Source organism: Aethina tumida, chromosome 3, assembly GCF_024364675.1.
Source record: "Aethina tumida isolate Nest 87 chromosome 3, icAetTumi1.1, whole genome shotgun sequence".
Taxonomy (NCBI): domain Eukaryota; kingdom Metazoa; phylum Arthropoda; class Insecta; order Coleoptera; family Nitidulidae; genus Aethina; species Aethina tumida.
Window position 1 is genome coordinate 30,086,706 of NC_065437.1, and position 25,436 is coordinate 30,112,141.

Here is a 25,436-nt window from a genome sequence, read left to right on the forward strand (position 1 = left end):
TAATCAATTTGATGAATGAAAGCCATGCTAAATATAAGAACCGAACTTCCAAATTAACATTTATCACACTTGTTCTAATTTAATTATGTTTCTGAGTGCGTAATAATAGGCAGCTGAAAATACGGATTTCGTTAATATTAATTATGGACGTGTTCCCTTCCTTGTGTTTGTATTTTTCAACCCCTTCGACGGTATAATAGCTAACGTTATTAAATACCATACTATTGTGTAGAAATTCAACTCTGTTATTCAACATTAATTGAACACCGGTTTGTATTTAAATTGTGATGTGTATTGTGTAAAATTTAACTATACAGAAATATGATACATTTTCAAATATTATGTATATCACGTTGTATTCAGGAAAACAAGTCATAATATGAATTACATATTTTACTTTGACAAAACTTTCAGAAAGTACGTTAACGTAGGAAAAATCCGGTCAAAACTGGGTACAATTGTTAATTCTTTACTGTTTCAAATTCAGCAAAACTTCCCATTAGTGGAAGAATTTGTAAAAGTGCTAGTTACTGCACTCTATAATGAGACCGATTACAAAAGAGTAATTCGTCTGTGACGGGACCAAATCGGGCGTGAGCGCCGAACTAGGAAATTCACGTCAAATGATTTCGTCCTTGAATACGTTTCCATCTTTTAACTCTTTGAAGTGATTCCGTTAAATCGAGTGGAACAAAAAATAACCCGCTCAAATTAACAGAAAAACAAATTCAATCAAGTAAGAAAACCTTTAATGAATATTTACTGGCTGTTCAGAATTTTCGTCGGCCCTCTTAAATTCAGTGTAAATTTCAATTTTAAACTGGCAGTATGTGACCAGTTTTATAATTCCGTTTCAAGTGCTCATTTAATGCGAGCGTTTTCTCAACGTTCCGTCGTGCACAAATTGCCCTCTGATTTCGGAAGGTTCCTTTTCTTTATCGATTAATTATGCTCAAATAATTAGAATTCAAATATTCACATATATTTTTTATTTATTATATTTAATTATTTAAATCATATAACATATAAAACTATGTTTAAATAATTAAAATAGGTTCTTGAATGAAGTATGATCTTAATTTTAAGTGAAACAGTTTTCAATAGTTGATACTTTAATATTTAAAGCGTAAAGTGCATTTCACGTCAAGTCGGTAACGTTCAAAGCTGTCTCTTTTAGCATTTGCTGAAACTTTTAGGTGTTACTATAAAACTGTTAAAATTGTCCAAATAACATGCACTTTTTCTAAGTTGTTCATATTTGAATAAATATTATTGTATGCACTATTTTCAAAATACCGTAAATGAGGGGGTCCTATATTCTTCTATACATCACAAAATAAATTGGATTAAAAGTTTGTTTTAGTACCATCAAAAGCTAAAAAATTTCATGGAATATAAATCAATATTAATTTTCCCTTTTTAATTGTTTTAGTTTTTTACAGTTATACTATGTAACGTAATAAAATAAATAAAAATAATCATATTCTCTCAGAAAGACTAAACACATTGAACAATGTTTTATTTTAATTAGTTGAATTTAAATGCAAATTAATTTAGAATTGAAAATCGGTTTAACTTATTATGATCAAAAGCTTATAAGTAGAAAAAGGGATTAATCACATCGCATGAGATTCATACAAAGTGATTATGACCAGAAAGTACAAATTACTGGGATTTGAATATGAAGTTTTTGGTTAATTAGCCAAGCTTGCTCATTAACCAACATTGTTCATTAAACCTATATGAAACTGTTAGAGAAGCTAATTATTTAACATGAGTGAAAATGCACACGTGTGCATAAATTATTAAAAATAAAAGTACCATCTACCAATTTTCAGTAAAAACACATAAATATTTAAAACCCCTGTGCAGACGTGTATCTGATTATAAAACAAATTACAGAAATAATGAGCATTAAGTAAACATTTGCCATAGGTTTAAGTATTTTTAACGATTGCATCGGTGCACGATGCGAACGCCAAATAAATCGGGAAACATGCCTCATGCACACTTAAAAACCAATTGAATTTAAATTTTAAATTCACTGCAACGCTGGCAGCTTAATCGAGGTGTAAGAGGTTGACACTGGCTTTGGCATAAAACATCGATGCGACCGCATGCAACTGGCACAATGTAGCGCCAAAATGTTATGGTTATTGAAACAACTTTGTGCCCTATATTTTGATTGCGACCTTTCACGATTCCGTGTCTTCTAAGTTTATTATGCCATCTACACGGTGCAGCGTGGAATTTTCGAATTTGCATAAAAATTTCACTGCACCAGGGTTTTCACGTTCCTATTTTACGAGCCTGGTTCTGCATGCGTGATTAATTGCCATAATCCCGTTCGAAGCCGTGCATAATTATTGAAATTCAATAGAAGAATGAAATTAATTAATATAACTAATATTAATATATGTGAACATTGTATACCACAGAATATTTTTTATTAAATGAATACTTGATTAGTTATTGACATTGGAGTTTAAGTGAAGGTGTCTCTCCACAATTGCACTTTCTTCACCACTTCATCATCTTAAAGCAAGTAACTTAAACGATTAGTTAAAAATTACTGGAAATAAGAAATTTTAATTATTAAATATACCAGGTGGCCAAATAGTTGCCTGTATCTCAGAGACTACTACTCAAGTAGAGAAAAATTAGAAATATTAGTCTCTAAGATAGTCACTTGATTTAAAAGTAATTTTTCTTACTAATTTACCAAAGTTTATTAATTATTTATCTTTGAAATATTTGTCATTCTTATTAAATTTTTTTCACTATATGTATGTGTAGAATTAAATGGTAGTAGAGGTTTATTCATTGGCACAAATAAAACTCGACTCGATAACGTCAAACTAGCTGCACAAAATTGGATAAACTTCATATAAAAGGAAAAAGTTTTTTATCTATCTTTCAAATTTTGCAATAGTTTTATGGCTTTTTAAATCAACCGCTAAAGACACTAATTCCAACATTTTACGGAGTAGAATATGTAGATAAATAAAGCATAAAAATACAAGTTCGACAGAGACGACATCTTAAAAACATACATTTTTGATGAATGTATTGTATTTGCTGATCGAACATTTTTAATTATTATTATTATTAATTTATTGTTTATTAGAGGAAATTACATTTTCCATTTCAACAAGAGGAGCACGTGTAATGATATCTCTCAACCGTAATGTAATAAATGTAAATCTTATAGAGTAATCATCATATCAATATATCTAGAGACTTAAGTAAAAAATCTATAAAATATTTAATTTATAAAATGTAGAAGATAGTGCAAATAAAATTCTTTGGCATATATTTTCATATGTAGATAAACAAAGTATAAAAATATAAAGTGAAAGTTGCACCTTAATCAGATCAGTTTTATTAGAAACAACGAAACCTTGGCTAATTTATGATTATATTTTAAAACAGAGAACAATTATAATTTAGTTAATATAATTTTTAAATATTTGTCTAACAATAATTACAATTAATTGAAATTAAATTTTAAGCTCTCTAAATCCTGAATTAAAAAAACTATGGAATATTTATTAAATGTGGAAGATAGAGCAAAGAACTTTATTTTGATACCAAATTTGTCGACTGAGGTTATCAAGTTTTATCTTTCTTTTGAATGTTTAACCCAACTTTATTATATGAGCTGCAGTAAAAAAAATATGAGAAATGTCATCAAAATTAAGAATTAAATTTTTCAAACACATTATTATTAATTTTTCTGAGATTCCCATTATTAAACAGATTAAAAAAATCTGTGAATTCTCAGTTGTCTATGAAAATATTTTTCTCAATTTTTTAATGAATAAAAACTGAATGTCAGATCTAATTAATGAACACAGGTTGTGTATTGCCAAAATCGTTCTCGAGTAATACACATAAGGAGTTTTTTAAACATTAAAGGCCCAACACTTAATTAATCAGTATTTACTTTATTTCCAAAAAAGTAAATGATTTATAAAAGTACGAATTTAACGTTAGCACGTAAATTTTACCTTGGATAATCCTCACCATCATCTATGCTTCACTAGATTTGTAACGCGTCAATATTTATTGCATAATTTATGACAGTCCATAAATATCGCGTGGTACAGACGAAGAGTAAATTTCCATTTAGAAATTGTACACGGATAGAAATGCTTAATGTATTTTTAATCAGAAACATAAATCACGCCGACAATTGATGTCGACTATTTGTTTGTGTACGTGTGTCATGATCGGGTACCAATTACTGCCCTACACATTGTTGGGCTCCGTGTTGCCGTTAATGAGTTATACGTTGCACAGTGGCGCGTACACGTATTTAACCTATCGCACTTAATTGTCATTATTTGTTACCGTTGTTGCCTCTTCATATTGATAAATAGGGCGAAGTAAGCTGTTTTGCTGGTTGATCGGAAATGTAATCACTCTTTTATTACGTTGACACGCGTCACACGCATTATTGTCCAGCTTTTAAATACACACTTTACTACTTAGTATTAATTGAAATGTCATTTCTAACAATAAGTAAAGTTAACGTATTGTTATTATTTGAAAACTGCGGTAGGTTTTTCGAGGCAGTTTGTGTAGTTGAATTGAATTGTTCACTTAAAGGAAACCAATTTGTTTCAGTTGCTACCAGAAATACAACGAATAGTCATGTAAGTCTTAATTAGTTCTCTTAGGAAAACGCTTAAGAGAAAAAAAAACACAGATAGATTCGACAATTTATTTCAGATTACAATCGGTGAAGTTGGGAGAATAGATAGTTTTGACGAAATTGAATTTGAAAAAGGGATCAATGTAAATGCAGTTTTTTGTGAAACCCAATTTCACTTTAGTCTGACAAATATAGCCATTAATCACCCACGTCCTATTTAAATTATCCATCATACGAATAAAACGTAATAAAAGCAATATAGTCGACTTTAGAGATAAGTTAACAGATACTATCTGCCCCGATTCAAATAAAATTACGGCAATTTCAATCTATAAACTGGTGGGAATGGAGAATTATACCGAATTGGGCACTGTCAGCTAATAGTTCTTTAATGGTGTTTGAATGAGACTTGAAGTTTAAGTGTAAAAATGGAATGCAATTACACGATGTAAATCCGCCCACCACTGGAAAAGTAAAAAGTTAAAATGTGAGACGCAATAATATTGGCAAATCCTATTTTAATCCTATTTTTACAAGCTCTAATGGCAATTTACTTAATGCACTGTTAAATGAAATTCGTTTTTACTGTGGATGGCATTTAAACTGTCTATTCTGATATCAATATGTCAACTACCAAAATATAGGTATACTTTTAGGCATATTATTTTGAAAGCTTTTAAGCAATATTTCCGGTAAGAAAGAATACATTTCTGCAAATAAACTCCAGATAAGTATACTTAGGGATGTTAGCGAGCCGAAAGCTTTTTACGTTAATACTTTTCCCTTTGATAAAGCATTTCTTGTCCTATAACGGTCATCTTTTTGATTTTGGAAAAAAAAGAAAACATTTCCACTCGTTTTGACATGAGTGACGTCCGACAATAAATGTAATGGATTCTTTCAAACATATTTCGTTATTATTTACAAATATTAAATATAATATATAATAAAAGGGGATAGATAATTTTCCTTCGTTTGATGAGTACCTTTTCTGGAATACCTTCCAATATTACAATTTCATTAAGGAATATAAATGAGGAATATAAAATAATTACTGTAAAAATATTTGATTATAATATTTTTATATTTGTGTGAAACTATCAAACTGGAAATTTCATCAGCCACAACTCCAGTATTCTTCCTTCGATCGAAACGAATTTAGACCTTTGGACACATAATTGAATTAACTTCTGACATATTTTGACCTAAATTACCTTTCACCTAGGACTTCTTGTTTTTTGTGTTCATCACCCACAAATGACTCTTAAAAGTATAGTGGAAAGTTTCTATATTTTTAATGTACAAATTTAAGTTTATCAAAAATTGATAACTACTTGTTCCAATTACGAAAAATAAATTAGAAGAAAAGGAGAATGGAAAAATGAAACATTTGCATTTGACATGCACGGAGTGGCTCATATTAAACAGAGAATCTACAATGTTCTAAGAAATGTTTAGTTATTGATGCAAATTTGTTTAATTTATCCATGGTATTGCACAGTTTAATAAAACTTAATTTGTATTATTTCAAAAATCAGAATATCAATCAATCAGTCACTACTACAACAAATATATTATTACAATAATCCATTTAAAGGATCCACAGTATTAAAAAGGTAAAAAAGAACTAAATTAAATAGTTCATTTAAAAACGAATTAAATCTGTAGTTACTATCATGATAAGAAAATATAGTGGGACAGTTTCGTGATGTATTAAATTGAAACAAAACGCCAAGTTTGAAAATTCGGCCGTTTTTCTCCGGAATCTAAAGCGGGAACGGCACAGGATTCGTGCAGAACCCGTCACTTAAAATTCAAGCGTGGTCGTGAGTCTAATTGAATTTGATTAATCTCGTGTCCGACGGCCCAGTTCATGAATCCTTGGTCGCGGCGGTTGGCAAAAGCCTCCGCCACGTATGATCAATATATTTTAATGTTCGTAGCGCGCCCCCAAAACGCGAGAGATCAGCCAACATGTAATTTTCGGGCTACACTTTAAACAAATTGCCATCCCTTAATTATCTCGGTCCGGTCCAGGTTACAAATCATCCTGTCGAATGCTGTTTTGTGCGAATGTGGATAGCGTTAAATATATACTTAACGTATATCGGCCGTCCATTCAAATTCACCCGATCACGTTTACTTTAATTGCCGTGTTAAGTGATAAATCCATTCGGAAATTATGTCACGTACTTAAAACGGGTCATATTTATCTTCCAGGTGTACTGGACCAGTATCCTACACCAGATTTATTTGTTTAGTTTAGAATACAAATATTTGTGGTATAAAACTTTTGTTCCATTGAAGGTATTATAATCAAATTTCTTAACATGATAACATGATATCTATATTTCCCCCATATTATTAGGAACTCGTAATTAAATTAGTTCATTTTGGTTGTTACGAGGATGTAACAATAATAATGCATATACTATATTCAAACAAATTATCAAATGATTAGGTATATTAATACTTTAGTCAAATATTATATTTGATAGATTGTTGAAGGATGTAATCGGAGCTTTCTCTTCATGATAATTTTGTTTATCATGAAATAAATTCACAAATTTAATGTTTTAATAGTTGGGACAACTCCACTAAGACAGGACACGTATATATAATGAATTTACCGTACATTATAGTGCCAATACAAATCGTTAAATGAGTAAGTTTAAAATTTATAATGAATATAATGAATATGGGTTCAATACAGATACTATATTTGGTTGAATATCGAACCTATATGTGAAATTTAAATACTAAAAAAATTTTAAATAGTATACCTTAAAATATGCAATTTTAAATAGAACAGGTACTATTAAAAAATAAAAACTTTGAATTTCAAAATATTTTCATATTTTTATCTAGGGAAAATGTAAATCTATTATTTTTATATTTATTGTATTACCAATACATTTGAGGCCAATCAGGCACAGTATAAAAAGTAAATCAAAGTGACATTTAATAAAAATGTCGTCAACGGCTAACCAGACATAATTTATTGATACAAGGCTATATAAATCCGAAATGGCAGTGCGTCAGAAAATAAAAATTTCATACATGAAAATAATTGTTTGTGTGTATTAATGAATGCTCATAAATTTTTCAAAATAGAGGCTACTCGATATCACGCACACGGTTTGTTTTTTTAACAGGCACATTCTTTATTTAAAATAAAATACGTCCGTATTTTTATAATACATTTAACATTTATTAAAAAACAAACACCCGCATATTGAAAATGAAATAACAAAAGTAATATTTAAAAATTCCCATCGAAAATTATGAAATTTGTTTATGAGAAAGTCCCTGTTTAATACAAAACGATCTGAGGGATGTATCCAATTTTTTTGGCGCAGAGCATGTTTACCTTTATTCTGGTAACTCAGTTAGAAACAACATTTAATCCCGACAAATAGCCGGAATGTTGGGCATACATCGAAGAGGCAGGGCGCAGAATTGTGCCTCGCTCTATGGCTTATCGACATTACACAATGCTAATCTCTCGGAAAGGTCATTCTCGTTCTCGAAATCCGCTTATGTGAAAAAAAAAAAAAAAATAAAATTAATTACCGACGAGAGGATACCATGTCCCTTTCACATACCTACAAAGATATGGTCAAAAACAGAACACGAAGAAAGGGTATTAACGTATAATTTAATTACCATTTTTTGACTATAAATAAATTGTAAAGTTAACGAAGATAAGCTTGATTTAATGACTTCATGAGCCCCGTAAAAGAACAACTTTTTTTAAAGCGATTTTATTAAATTAAATATGTAATCTCTTTAGCCGAGGAATACTTTTATAATAGAATTTTTCGTATATATATATTTCACATTTTAATCCTTTAATATTTTATAGAGCCACCATTCTGTACGCGATATGAAATTTATTTAATCCTTATTCACTGCTGCGTCAATGATACGAGTACCTACTTTAATCAAGATATACGACTTGATTTAATATAGCAGAATTAGAAAGAAAAAAAACATTTAAATTATATTTTATATTTTAACGTAAATCATTTAAATTTGAATCAATAGAAATTATATCTTTTATATAGTAGTTTAGAAAATTACTGAAACAAATACTAATTAATTAGTAGATTCATAATTAGAGATACAGTAAATGCTCAGTATATTATTTTAATAAAATAAGTAATTAATGAATCAATTTAATTTTTGCATATTATGGCTGATTTACTAATAAAATTATACAAATTAAAAAGTAGAAATATATTAATAAATAACTATATTGGATAAGAAGTAGAATGTGACTTATTTAACAGAGAAATTACGCTGATTAATCAATGTAATTTCCTAATCAATAGAATTTACTGAATTAATAAGTAGACTATAGCTGATGTACTAATGAAATCATACTCAGTGATAATTATTGATTAATTAGTAAAACTTTCTAGTTAGTGAGGCATCAGTGGAAATTACTGATTATTGATAGTTGGAGATACTGATTAATAAGTAGGGGTTACTTATCAATAAGTTGTAGATGTATACTAATTAAAAAATGAAGTTAAACCGATTATTCAATTAATTAATTGAACTTCACTTATTATCTATGGCATAGTTTTCACTAAAGTAATCAACAACCATTTACTGACAATCAGCATTTTTCCATTGATTTAGAATTAGGAGAACATATTTAAAAATGTTGCTAATGAAGTAGCAATATTTTACCCATTTTGATCGAGCTCTGTGTAAAAAAACAATTAAAACCAAATTTCCACGATTAAATAACAATAAATTCACCATATGTATACAAAATGTTTTGAATATTATAACTTTAAAGTTCGTTAGGGGATTGCAAAGCATTATTCACGGTAATTACAGTTATTTTTGTTCCGGCGTTACATTATTCCGTGTAACACCCGAAACTCAAACAAACCGGAACTTTTAAATTTCGTGTTGTATTGTAAAAGAGAGCTTTTAAGGCGGTTCCACCGCCTGAATTATGAATCAGGTGAATTTATTTTTTTAATCTGAGCCATTTTAGAGTTACGAGATTCAGCACAGGAATTATACCGCTCATAAATAGAGGATTGTTTTACGAGTTGTTTTCGCGAATTTTTCTCGTATGGAACTGGAAATTACGTGTGGACGGTCTGAAATTTGGTACGTAACCTCGGAAGCGTATTCTCAAACGATTGTAAATCACATGTTTCCTTTATGATGTAAATTTCGAGTAAAGAATGAAATTTTAAATAGCAAAGTATGCAAATTCATGATTGTTAGCTTAGTTTTGCTCTCGTTCGCGTGTTAGTTTTTGCCATTCCGCGTTGTTCTCTTGCCGTTAAATGCCTAAATGCTTAATTATAATTACAATCCAATTCGTGTTGTACCAGTTTAGTTATTCTTTTATTTATTAGGTAACCGATGTAAATATTATACAGGAATATAACAACAACTGGTTGTTGTACAACTCAAATTGGATTGTAATTTTAATTAAACATTGTAACAATAGTTTCTGTGAGCCATCACATTTAAACAATGTATTTGAATACAAATTCTAATGGATCTAAAAAAACATGGATCTCGTTTCAATTTTAATAAACCTAATATAGAAAATATTTGCGTCGACTTTTCAATAGGGTGAAAGAGCAGAAGGGCGAAGTGCCGACAGTCTTGTAAAATTGATAAATCCGACACAACAGTGGCGGAGCTCCTTAAAATGCAAATGTCCCGAAATATTTTGCATACATATAGTAATCCGTTTGTGTGAGTGAGTGAACTCCCGGAAGCATAATAAAATCAACAGCAAATTGGGACGGCGAGATAAAAAAGGCACCAGCCACCAAGTCGGCGGCAATAGATTTTAGATTTTACTAAGCGTGTTACGTTCCCGTTATGTTAGTTTCATCTTGCGGGATGGCGCGGAGCACCTTACCTCAGCTCAGTTTAAAAACATTCGGATGCTTAGCATAATCGACATAAACAAAATTGGAGTGGAGTGCACCAACGGAGAGAATTGCTCCCGGTGACGACGGCCATGATCCCATTGAAATAAATACGTATTTCTAGTCGCAGTGAGATCTGTTTTGATATTATTTGGATTAATAAAAATTTGAATTGATTAAGATTGATGTTCTTAAGAATTAACATTTTAAAAACTAGTAATTGAATAAGATTCCTAAAGAAAAAGAAATGATTGATAAAAGTGGGCCCGAAAAAAGCTGAGAAATATTCTCTGTAAGATAGTAACAATTCATTTTAAGAATATTTGCCATATTTTTTTTATTAAAATTCTTTTACTCCTAAAACATAGCCATGATAGCGATGATAAATATTGAAAAAGATAAAACTCGATAACTTCAGTTAGGTTCAACGATATTCGTCAAATTTAGTTTCAAAAGAAAAAATTTTCTTCGTCCTATTTTCCATATTTTACAAATATTTTATAACTGTCTTACATCGCTAGAGGATATGACCACTCTATAAAATTTACAATATTCGGAAATTTCAAATATAATAGCAAACATTTTTACACATATTAGGATACGTGTTTTTTTACTTTTATCACTGAAAAATTTATGGTTTTATAGGGCAAAATCAATTTCTTGCCATTCCTTGATCGTACGGAAAATTTACATTTCTTGTAGGAAATTGAACGTTCTACAAAAAAGTAACTTACAATTTTTTCATAAATCTTACTGTTTAGAAGATACCGATACAGGTGAAAGTTTGAAGAATTTAATAAAAATTTCTTTTTTATTTTTACTAATAAATATATCAAATTTATCCATTTAAGTCATGAATATCATTAAATATATCAATAGAAAAGAAAAAAATAGAGTATTAATACGAAAATATTACTTTGAAAAAATATATATTTCTGTCAATTTAGTTATAAAAATTGACTCTTATTATTATTAAAATACTAATCATTTCATAATATTTACTTAACTACGAGTTATAAAATTTAGAAGTAAAATAGAAATTTTTAAAACTATGTCTTCCGACATCTTCTAAACGATAAGAGTAAAAAAATTGTAAGAAATTATAGAGTGTTTAATTTCCTACAAATGTGAATAGAACTGTTCTGTACGAATATGGGAGATGGCGAGATATGAATTTTGCCATGGGACTGGAGAAAAAAGGAAAAACTGAGATGAGGAGAGCCTTCTTCTAAGTGTAAGAACCAATTTTTCTTTTTTTGGTTCACCCTAATAATACATGCATTTAAAAAGATTAAGAAATATAAGTGAAAGTCACATCTCGAAATGGTTTTTATTAACAGAGGTATAAACCAAAATTAAATATATATATATATATATATATATATATATATATATATATATATATATATATATATATATATATATATATATATATATATATATATATATATATATATATATATATATATATATATATATATATATATATTTGTAAATAGCTATTGATTATTATAAAGTAACCAAGTTCTTATTTTTTATGTTTGTAAAGTTTAGAAAAATTGTTACTACCATCGTCTTATGTGAGACATTTACAAGAATATTATAAAATATAGAACATAGGAAAAAGAAAATACTTTTTTTGAGTCTACGTTTTTCGATTACTTATCTGAATTGAGTTTATTGAGTTTTAACTCACTAACTGTGTTCAATAATAATATCTTCAATTGGTAAATTAGACAGAAAATTTGATGTCCTAGAAAGTGAAACATGTTTTTCACGTTATTTTCAAACACTTTAACTACTTTTTTACTGCCATTTTAGTAGAACTAAAAGAACAAGAACTAAATATATTATATATTGATAATGCCAACGTGTTTAAATTAGATTAGAAATTTACTTTTCTAATTGATGTTTACAATAACGCCTAGACTAAATGAACAATTCAGAAACATCACTAACCTGGGGCTCAGTTATCAGCGACTGGTGGTAGAAATCGTCCGCCTGCAGGGACCTCTTGTGCACGTGCTTGTGCTCGAACAAGTAGAAGCCCTTCAAGCTGCCGACCTGCAACAAAACGAGAGAACGTCTACATTAGGGAACAATTTGATCTAAATTCACGCTGCATGCGGCCAAACCAATTCACACCGCATGTGTCGGGACGGCGGCACCAAACAACACGGCAACCGCCTGAATTCTAAATTAAGTCGAATTAAAATTTGATGATGCCGAGAGCCGGCAACTTCTTGTCTCCTTGTTTGCATATTCACATCCCATCCCGGCACATATGAAGAAACGCTGACTAGCTATATACAAATTATTGTGGGTTGCCTTAATCCAACTATCACATTTTCACAAATTAATTTGAAAGAATGGAGGTTTGTGTACCGATAACGTTGGAGGAAAAGTTTCCTTTGTGTGACGGAATCCTTTTAAAGGTTCATCGACGTATTAATTTGCTGAAACATTTTAAATTAAAAAGTTCGTTGCCTGTACGAACTGTTATCACAAATAAAAACTTCTCGTTGGACATGGCGTACGTGCCTCTATTTTTACTCTAATCGTATGCCGTCGTTCCATTAGCACGTATGTTTTCCCCGCAGTCCCATATCGTCGACCAAATATCGCAACTCCTTTTTCATCAAACTTTTATCAACCACCGTTTGCGAGGTTTGTTAATGGGATGTTACTAATGAAGTTTCCGGCCAATTAATTTTTTTTATATTATAGGATTAAATGTATGTAAAGAATTAAATATATGAAAAGAGGACAAGATGTATTAGAATATGTCACAGACAGAAATAGTACACATAACATGGTTAATTAGGAAATGTGCAACTCTAGTTAAATGCAATAAAAATTTTATTTATTTAACCTTTTCTACTATTATATATTTTGTAGCTATATCAAAATAATTGCATACTTAAACTAAATAAATGCATATTATTGCTGGTAACGGAAATAGCACACATTTAAAAAATATATATTTATTAAACTGGAAACCCTTTATTTATTATAACTTATTGTAAATAGCGACGCACGGATCGTGCGGGATATTGGTAACGGTTGTTTGAAATTAAATTCCTTCAACCAAAATTTATCTAAATTTGAGGGGTTTTGGTTAATCGAAACTTCATATCGTTCCGTAAGTTATCAGTTAAATTCAGATAAGAACTTCGCGCTGGCCAATACATGAAACTGTCCGTATTAACCAATAATACGATTCCACAGAAAAGGAACTATAAGATTTCCCTCAACTTACTTCAAAGCTTTCTGAAGAAAGACAAGCATATTGTTCACCATTTTATAATATTCTATTAAACTTTGAATGCGACATCCCTCTAAAATTTGTATTTTTTGTCAGATTTTTACTTTTTTTTTAAATTGTAAAACATGAAAATATGTTCTTATAAATAAAACGTCACGCTTTCTAGTCCAAAATCAAAAGCTACAGAGTACATATTCTGAAGAAATAATTTTTTTAATTAAGAAGTATGTGGAATAAACTAACAGAAAGACAAATTATCTTATTTCTAAAGAATATTCCACCGTTCCACTGTTCAATTCATTGATTCAGTTATTATATCTTGTTCATAAGATCATGGTATTCTTTCTTAATTGTTCTAGGGTATTAATTCTACCACGAACTTACGAAAATTTGATATTTAACAGTATTAGTATTTATTTTATATTTTATATAATATATTTATATATTATATTTTTATATAATATATATTTTTTAAATGTAATGTTTCTAATAATACGGTTTTTATTCAAATTTAAATCATATATTTTTAATTTAGTTTTGGATATATAAAATTTATTATAAAACATCAAAAATCATCAAACAATTTATTTACTAGTAGTTAATAATATTTTACTTTGTAGTTTTCTTTTGACGACTTCTGACCATTTTTCATTATAGTGCCTCTCTGTGTGTACTATTTCTTGATGAAACCTTTCACCGTTCCGTGTACAACTTTTATATTCGCACAGATATTCCACGTATAGTGTGATTATCGAATTTTTTCTAATAACAACTTCATATTAGTTGCATGCGCGAAAGAAACTGAAGGATATTTTCAGCACCGTTAATTGAGAATCACAGACAAAAAATACATGATTTGAGCAATTAAAAAATAAAAACTATTGCTACTTTTTACAGATTATTCATATACTTAATTTAATTAAACAAATTCATAAGAATATGATTTTTAATTTTTCCACAGAATTATGAATATGCAAAGTATCATTAAATTAAAATTATTCTTTTTTTAATTTTTAGCATTTATTATTATTTTCGTAAATATAAATTAATAAATACATAAGAATAAATAACGGTGTTTTTAAGTATTCAGTAAAGTAACCTGCGTCATTTAATATTTATGAATATCATTTACCTTCATATTGAATATTGCGGTATGAAGTTCACCTGGTAATATGCTCGAAAAGTACTTATATAGGTAAGTAGAATTTTAATATTGCCTAGGAAATAATAAGGCGGAAAATTTCTGTACTCGCATTTCTTCAGTTGAAGAGGATGTTTCAATTTTCTCCATGACTGCGAGCATTACGTCAATGCAGTAATACAAACTACGAAAATTTAATATAAACTGAACAAAATGTTACGGAAATTGTTTTTTTAAATACAAGAATATTAAGTTAAACTCATTAAATTGTATATTAAAGAATTTATTTCAATAATAAACGTGGTGTGCGTGTGCAAACATTTCACACTTTATCTACCAGGTTGTTTTAACTAAACCTTAACTTATTTATAGACAGATGAAGGTACACGTGGGAGTCGCGGTTTATTTGAGCTTAGACTGTCGGTTTAGAACATCTCCAAATTAGAGTTTCGGATTACCTTGCCCTCCGCTAAAAGTCAACACTTTACAACTATGGGCTAGTTCTTTTCGAGCAAGTCTTCGATTTCAGATGTGGTCGGGCTCTCCTCGTTACCCTATCGAATTTCCCTTCGCCGAATCTGACACACTTGAACATTGCTGTTGGAAACTTTCGAAAATGCGTGATAAAACGCTACAGCTTTAAACTTTGTTGATTTCAAGTAACAAGGCGATTGAATTTCTCTTTAATGATAGCAATTGCACTGAAAACAACAAAGAAATTTTCACAGACTACAAACAAAAACTTCTTTCATAACATAAAGTTGAATTAGTGGCGAATGCGTCCCATGAGCGGGACCCGTTATATGATTAGGCCGCGTCGGATTTCGGTGCCGTACTCGAACCAGTATTTTTTCCAGTGCATAGCTAAGATTACAGACACGGTCGACGTCTCATCGTTAGTCGATCAGATTACCTTTAAATCAGGCGGTTCTTCAACTTCTATACCCCGTGCGGCCGCTTCGGGGTGAGATAAAAGTTACAGGTTTGAAATTTGTTGATTTCAAATGCGATTAAATTTCCCTTTTAACCCGACCGAGGTTCCCTGAAAGGCTATTTATCTAGAAGTATTTGACGGAGAATTGAGTATAACCCGTTGTATTTCGCTGAAACTTTACAGAAAATTCAAAAGTAAATTATAAATAACCGTTTTATGGTGGGCTAACAATGAATGTCCCAAGACACAACCATGGTAAATATCTCAAGCTGCCTCGCCCCTTCTATTACATATAAATATATTATAAAAATATAAATTTTGTCTATACCAGAAAACTGCTTTAATAGGAGAGTATTAGACTGTTTTTTAAGAAAATGGTGAATGCGCCACACTTCGGAATTAGGGTGTTTCAAGTTTTGTATTTACAGCTATTTGTTACATCTTAGGTTTATGTTATTACAGAGCTACATTGTTGCTAGAATATTTTTATTCAAAGAAAAATACGAATCAAAGGAAAGATCGATTTGTAAGAGATTTTTGAATACATGAATAAGATCAAACAAGCAGTGTTCAGGAATATTTACCAGAAATGCATATACATGTATAAAGTCTCAGCCATGAGTACACAATGACAATACACATTCGTGGAATATTTTACCAAATTTTTATCAGATTTATTATTTTGTTAAACTTCTGGTAAAGCTGTTTGAGTAAATAATCCTATCATACGATGGATTAAAGTAAAAAAATGCCTTGCTAAAAATTTCGATATACAGAAATACAAAATAATCCACGAATTATTTTGATATGTGTTTCTATCGTAATTCACACCCTGATCCAGAAACATTTCGTCAAATTTGAACACTGATACGTGTCCAGTCCGGCCGCATTCAATAAGTAATATAAAGCTGACATTACAAATGCATTGAACGCATATCATAGTCAGAGTGATGGCCTGGATACAATAAATCATTGTTTCATGAATATTTTCCTCATATTTCATTTTATAATATTGATTGATTTATCTGACAGGATATTAATTCATTTGTTGAAACTGCATATATCATTTAATTGCCTTTGTACGTGATTAATTTTCTGAATATGAATTCGGAGCAGTAATTAATAAATAATATAGACTACATGCAAGTACTACATAAATTTCTAATCTCTATGAATAATTGTGTGTACATATGAAATTTTTAAACTAAACCCAAAAGAATTCATTACTGTAATTTCTCAGATAATAAAACTGCTTAGTTCATACCTCATTGTATAATGCTTCCTCAAGTGGGACATTTTTCATGTGTCAAAACATTCTTAGATTGAAATTAGTCTTCAGAAAATGTGACGTAAATTTTAGATTCAAAGCGTCACGTTTTTTACGTCTGACTAATGGTATCATTTAATAACATCGTCAGCAGTATTCAAGTACCTTTTAAGAATGCCACTTCATAAATCTTCTCATATCAGTCCTAAAGACCTTGACCGAAAATTCGGTCTTGGAAAAAGTTCGTACATTAGGACATGATATGAAAATCTTTAGCAAAAAAGACACTCGGAATAATTCCCATCCATTTCTGGAATACTGTTAAGTGAGCTATGGTAATGGTGTCATCTTCTAACCTGTGGAAATAAGTATATACTACAGAGGGATTACAAATATAAATTTACTTTTTACGGAATGCAACATACTTAGTGTAATTAAATGTCTGGATCTCGCAGTGAGCATCGGGAACAAAAGTTTAAAGGACATTACGTTCCTTTTCCTTAATTATTTTACTGACAATGTGAACATGCTTTTCTACTTCAGTCGTGTTAAGCATGTCGATATCCACTTTTGGACCGACTTAGCTGAATTAGAAATTCAGGAAGCCGTATATAAATACTTGAAATATAAGGAAACTGTATCGTAATTTATTTGTTTGTCGGGATCGTTCCCCCTTTTATGTGTCCTTGATGGAAAACTGTTTATACAATCGTCATTCATCCTTTTAGTAGTTCACGAATGTATCGCTAGGGACTATTTAATGAAATATTTATGACCTGAGAAAAGTTTGACTTAGTAAATTATATAAAAATGGAAAATGTGACGTTAACATATATCACTTTTATAACTGTAATCTGATTTATTAACACTAATGTATTTGTATGCCTTGGAAGCTAAATTTAAAAACATAACTGGAAATTAATATTTCAGTTTTTTTAATGTGATATGAAAAATCATTTTAAATAATAAACAATAATGTTTTAGAAGTGATTTTTTTTTTTAAATACATTAAACAAAAAATTATTATATGTCATAATATTTATCTTACAGTAGAGTTTTTTTTATAATACTTTGATCTATTTTTCTATATTTAATATAAATTAAGTAAACTTTTATTAAGTAACTTAAAATCCATAAACATAATTTACCTTAGGCTTAAATCATTTTTATTTTACAACGATTTTCACCTTTAAAATCCGTTGTCATTTGCTAATGGATACATTAATTTCGCAAATGCCGTCCAAACCTCACGGTCCATAAACGTGATTGGGCCCATCATCCCATGTTGTTCTAATAAAGCAAACGCTTGAGGCACAAACGAAATCCATGCAGAAACAACAAGTCCCTTGTGCTAGCTTCGACTTTTATTATTAATTAAATATAAACAGGGTAACGACAAAAGTCCCACCTGAACACACTCCTACTACATACATAATAGTAATGAAATACGCCTGTTGCATTATTAAAATGGTTGCATTTGGTGCGTCCGCGTACAACCGGCGGGGCGGAAGAGGTCACAAAACCAGTGCTGTGCGGTCGCGAAACCAACCCCCGCTTATGCAATGCCGTCTGGCTCCTAGGAAGCGGGGAGCTAACCGCATGACCGATGGAAAAGCTATCAGGAAAGATTTATTCTAATCGGGTTCAAATTTTATCTTTTAAAAAGTATGAATGAGAGTGAAAACAAAAAACATTTTCCAATAAATTTGCTAGTTGTTAATTTGGTAGTTTTAATTTAAACCACCTTTCCCTCTACAGCAAGTTCAACCCGTTGCATTTTTATTTGAGATGGAAACTTAAAAGGCTGTTAGTACAACACTTTGTAATAAACCGCGACTGTAAAGGTTATCCTGTTTATTTCCTGATAATCAATTCGAGCATTAAGCTCGTGGCAGCGCATTTCTGCTTAAAAAGTCATCAACTTTTACGTTTTCATTTAAAGGAAAACTTTTATTATTTGGAGTGGGTGGAAAGTGCTTTTAATTATGTAATGCTCGTTGTCAACTTTTAATGTTCATGACCCAGAAAACTTTCGTGTTTGGCAATATTGTATAGATTGTAATTTAATTTTCTTTACTAACGCCGTTACTTCCATTCTAAATTAACCCCTTTTTCCCATTATATGAAGCGAATTAAAGATCTTTTTATGTTTGTAGCTATGTAGCTAAAACGGAAAATAAATAAAAAGCGTTTTAAACTACTTATATTATTTATTTTAGTTTAAAAATATAAAAATGAAACAGGTAGGTAGATCTACTAGTCAAAATTTAACCAAATTCGATCTATACATTCTTCTATATGAGGACATAAGTTTTACACATTTTTTTTAAATTTTGAGTGTGTTAAATTTGTACAATACAAACATAGTTGAATTCATATCTCTTCTGTTGTTTTTAAAGGATTCTTTCATTTCTATCATGTCAACCGTGTGAGTGAGTTTGATAGAAATAGGTAGTTTTTGGTTTGAAGGAACTGCTAGTCGCACAAACAGAAACTCTGTCTAGAAATGTTGAGCGCAAGGTATGAAGAAATTCGAGAAAGACGTGCGAGGAGTTCAGGAAAACGAACATCATGACCCACGCCTTATAATTTTAGCTACACAAAATCAATTTGTGATCACTCGTGTAATTGCCAACCAGTGGTTTATAGAAGAAGGGAGGTTTCATACATTTACTGTAAAATCCAGACTTTTTGGACATTTTTTAATTCGTGTTTCCTTTCACATAGCAACATGGCTGAAAGTTTGAAGTGGTGAAAACAATGATAGCTTTGGGATGTGGAATGGAATTGGGTCGCTCAATGATGAATTTCTACTTTGTTTGGCTTGGCATAATGGTCTTGTACATGTCCGAAGGCATCATGGAGAAAAGCAAAATTTAGCCCTTCATCCACAGACTTTGGATAACTTTTAGTGGAGGTGGTATGGACGAACTACCTCAGAACAAAATTTACTACCCATTTACATTAATTCTAAGGCATGTCAATGAGAGTTTGGATCAAAGAAGAGATCTAAATCATTAATAGTTTTAAAAAGTAATATTCTCCAATATCACATACAAAAATATTAATTGCACTACTTTTTATTACCTCAAACTGTACAATAAAAATAATGAAATCTGACTACTAAATCTATGTGATCTACTTTCTATGACACTGAGTATCTGTTAAAATATAAAATATCAAATTTTATTGGTGTAATTTTATAACTTAAGATGAATTTAAAAATATATTAAGTAAACAAAAAAGTTATAATTTATACATAGAAATTTCCAGCTAAGACTATTCGAACTTTTACCGGATATATCAAAAGCAGTCAATAAAACGTTTCTACTCCGGGAGTATGTATCATAAATTTAAGAATAAGTGTCTATCGATGTCACAAAAACATGATAAACATTATACGAGACGGCAAAGTGCCTATTAAAACTCTAGTTGAAGTAGATATATGTAATTTTTATTATGCCTTTACACAGGACATTTACAACTATACTTCTAAGACTTAACGATTTTTTAAACTTTATTCCTGCTAGTGTACTGAACATTTAAGCAGCAAACCAGTAATAAAAAATGTGTATTTTCATTAAATACGTCCCATTTATACGTAATACTTTCTTTGTGTGGTTTACGTATTTAATATAAAAAAAAATTCCCATTAGCATATGAAACTCTTTAAGAATTTAGAGTAAAAGGACTTGTCAGAGTTTCCGGAAATGTGAAGTATCTTGATGAAATCCTCCAATTGAAAGTTCTTAGCGTCAGACACTTTTTAAGGGGTCGAGAAAGCCTCCGAGAACATTTCACTATAAACCCAAGATCATCCATAATAGAAGCGAATGATATCCCCATACTCATTCTGCTCGATTTAATCCGCATAATCCGTGTTCTCTATGTGACTTCATGATAAAGTTTCACAACTGTCAGGTCCGGTAGATACAAATAGTTTAGGTTCAACAGGATGTGCATAATTTTCTATGATATATACTTACTTTTAAGTTATTCAACGGCCGACTAAAGTTACTAAAGTTCAGTAATTTGGAACCTGCATTTTACATAGAAATGTCTACATTAAGCGGGAGAATGGTTCATGTAGCGGATAATCTCATCCGAATGAATAAATTTGTACGAGCCAAATTAAAACCTAAAATACTTGTCAACCGTGAACATGCAATGATATTAAAAAGTATTCGAATTTATTGTCCAATTTTCGTCATTATTTCTGTCATTTTATATTTGGACAAATAATAAAATTAGCAGGATTTATTTGTTTAATTTTTATTATATAAAAATGAATGAACTCCTTTATTGGGCTTATTGGATTATAATTATTTGTAATATATTAATTATATTATATAATTTTTGTATTATATTAAAATCCATGAAAACTCGTTAAGAAAACATTTGATGTGGCGACTATTAGCAGAATTAAAGAATATATTATTATAATTATTTGTCTATCAACCTTCAGTGAAAATGAATAAATATTTTTTTAACCTTAAGAATGTAATTAATTATTTTTGTATATTGGCAACTAAAGAATTTCTATCTTAATTCTCCCAAGGAAAGTGAACAATGAGGTACTACTCAAACTAAAATATAAAATTTTAAACACTATAGTTAGTCATTAAAATGCGATTCATTAAGAACGAGACATGAAGTAATAAATATTACAACTAAGCCGTAAGCATTTGTTGCTTCGCCTATGGTAAATCCAAGCGGAAGTTGTGCATTAGAGTAACTCCCCTAATATTCTATAGAACTACAATTAATCTTTATTAAAACTATATATCCGAAACTCGCGATGGAATAATTCAAGATACAAATTCGGCAGAAGGATTTAATTAATACTGACAGGTCGTAAAGTGGCAACGTGTTGTTTCGCCCGAGGCAGAACTTTGTAAACAGCAATTCGAACTGCCATAAGTACGAAAACGAATTATCAGTTCGGCAGTAACGGGCCAGAGTAGTGATCTTTATTAATTTCATAGTCGGTAACTGTGGGGCGATCCGCGTGTATTATACTGCATTCGCAGGGGGTAGTTAAATTGTAGCGATATCGACCCGTGTTTGAAACAACACATCGTATTTGATTAGTCAAATTAGACCCTTCAGATTCAGATAGTTAACCCAGTTCGCGGAGCCGAGCACCGAGGAGTTGCGAGTACGTTTTCCTTCCCGTGCCCTTGCCACTTAAGAACATGCCCCCAAACTTTATTTTTCACTTTGGACATTTTGTTAGGGAAGCGTTGGATTGTTGTTTACTGTATTTGATTACATAATTAATATTTTTTATGTGTTCTTCAAATTACATATTAAAATATTAAGATGAAAGAAGTAAATTTAATTTTGTTGATATTTTATTTAAAACTGCAACAAATTATTATGTAATAAATTAACAATTATTAATTAATCAATGTATCCTCTCAAATAATAAAGGAAGTTATTTTTGTATTAAATTTTGTTGGTCAGAATTGTTTTCTAAACACTGTTGAATAATTTTAAACTGTTTTAATTTCTGAATAGTTAGGCACCAAAAAAGAAATTTACGTTTTTGATTCATAATATATATTAGAAAAAATGTTTATATTATACTGACTATAAACCTTCTCACACTCGTAAAATTTCAAAAAAAAAAAACATTTTATGAAATTGAACAAACTTTTGATATAACTGTTGTTTAGCGTCGGAAAACATCTCGAGAAGACTTTCTTCTGAAGATTTGCCGCTATGTCAATCTGAGCCAACAGTAATCTCAAATGTATATTTTATCTCAGAAATCTAAGTACGCATTATAACACTCAGACAGCCCTATTTGGATATGGCGCAAATGTGGCGAAAGATGTCATGACCAAAATATAGCTTCAACTGTTGCTTTTGGAGTGTGGGGAGGAATTTCTTTAGATACGTGCATGGAGTTTAAACCAAAAACTATGAATGCTTGACAATATTACGACTTGGTTATTCAAAAAATTATTATTCCATTTGCTCAAAAAATTGGAAAAGGTTTCGTTTTTGTTTAGTAGCGTCTGCCTTCCCCAGACTGCAATCCAATTGAACTACTATACTTGAAAGCACCAGTCTGAAAATGTGGAGAAGTTTGCTGATGCTTTTAGAAAAGAACGAGCTATTGAACCCTGTTCGTAGAGCAAAGGGGGACCCACCAAGTTATGATTGGAAACATGTAGCGGTTAATCTTTAGTGATCTCAGTTTTATTACTGGTTTAAAAGTTCTGTTGTTGATACAATTTTATTTAATTTGAGCTGGAGATTACATTGTTTATTAAAACGTATTTTAATAATATATTTATTATAATATAATGCAATTCTGATAATCTCTTCTACAATAGAGCTTTGAAATAATTATTTCTTCATTTCAAAAAACGTGTAGTGTAGATTTTAACGCTGATTGTCTTGTTAAATAAAAGTTATTTTAAAGAAGTTATGTTAGTATAAATTTAAACATTGAAAAAATAAAATACTTGTTTGATAATAACACTCATAACATTTTGAATCAAGTAATTACAGTTTTTTGATTTTACTAAATACAAAAGGAATGGAGAATTTAAAAAATGTTTCTTTAAAAGCATTTTTATTTTTTATTAATTTACATTGTTCACAAAAAATGACAAAAATACAGGTTATCATTTTTCCTTTAAATATATAAAACAAATAATATTTTTAAAAATATTTATTTGAAAACTCTTTTATTTTTTATTAACTTATATTTTTTGCAAAAAAATGACAAAAATAAAATAAAAAAAAATAAATAGGTAACGTATTTAACAAAAACATTTCAGTGCTATTTTTATTCCAAACATTAATTAGATTAAATCTCTAAACGTTTATAAATTTGTAAATTGGTCTAAATGACGCGGTTTTTGATTATAATTTGCGTACAGGTATTGTTATAGTATAACACAATTTACTGTATGAATTTTTGGTTGGTTGAGTCTCTAACTGACCACGGCACGTTAATTATTCATATAATAATTTATCTAGTTGCAATTTGCTTAATTGCATTTGTGTATCATTTGACCAATTATAATTACTCAAGGGTATGAGAGATACATCCAGGTAATAATAATCGCTTATCGTCTCGTCCATTATTCTAATTGAACACCAGCGTATGTCAGATTAAGGCCTTAAAATTTCGGTCAGCCGAGTAGATAGCAAATAATTATTAATACGCCTATTGAGCCAAGCTGCCACTACACTCAAATTATCAATTAAAACCGTTCGTTCGATTCACAAAATAAAATAAACTAATAAGTAAAACAGATTTTGTCTAATTGTATATAAAATTTATACAACAAACAATCCGAAACTAGATATAAAGCCCAGTTGAATTAATTATACTAAATTTCGTCCACAAATTGATTTACAAAAGCGATATGGCCACAATATTATTATCAAATTAGATGTGGTGCACTACAAATAAAAACCGTCACACTTTGTTTGGCTAATTTGCTTTTAGATTCTAAACGGACCGTACACATTCGCTTCCGAATAAACAATATCCGTGACATTAATTAGATTTAATAATTAAATTTCGATTGTGCACAACAAATCTGAATAATAAAAAAATTGATATTCCCGCAAACAGTGCAAATAATATTGGCTAAATTTGATTTCGATTTTAATCCGGCACGCTGCATTTTAGTCATGAACCGACTATTTCATTTTGCAGGGGTTTGGATGTGGTAATACAGTTTAATGAAATTGCATTTGTATACCTGCTTTTTGTTTGTGTGTAGTGCATTTGAAAATATTTTCAAGGGTCCTTAATTTGATATAACTGATAAATAAGTAATTGTATTTTTGTAAACTAATAATATATGAATGTACGGTTTTAAATTTAGTACGAATTTTCTACTGAAAGCAAATGTAATCAGTTATCTTTTATTATAGAAAATTATTAAACAATTTAAAATAAATTTACAATCAATATTTAATTTACTTATAAATACTTCATTCAATTTTGATATAAATAATAAACTGATAAAAATTCTTTTAATTTCAACAGAAAATAATACTAGATTTAAACAGAAAATAATAGTAGATTTACCGTATATATTTAAATAAATATGATTAAAGTCTTTATGTTTATCAAAGTAAAAGTAATTATATTTTTACTAAACAATAACTTTCCAAATTAGGATTACAAAGTTAAACTTTATTATTATTTATAATTAAAACAAAGTTTGCCATTAATATTTGTTTATAATTTGAAATTAATGAAACTTTAGTCGTGATAAATTGC

At 29.7% G+C, this 25,436-nt stretch overlaps 1 protein-coding gene across 4 annotated transcripts in view; it reads right to left on the reverse strand.

The window, feature by feature from the left end:
- Window positions 1-25,436, reverse strand: part of LOC109600751 (furin-like protease 2) — a 323,673-nt gene that overhangs the window by 116,092 nt on the left and 182,145 nt on the right. For all 4 annotated transcript variants that reach the window (XM_049965263.1, XM_049965262.1, XM_049965261.1 and 1 more), the window contains one exon: window positions 12,532-12,636. In XM_049965263.1, the coding sequence (XP_049821220.1) occupies window positions 12,532-12,636 (105 nt within the window). The remainder of the gene's footprint in view (window positions 1-12,531; window positions 12,637-25,436) is intronic.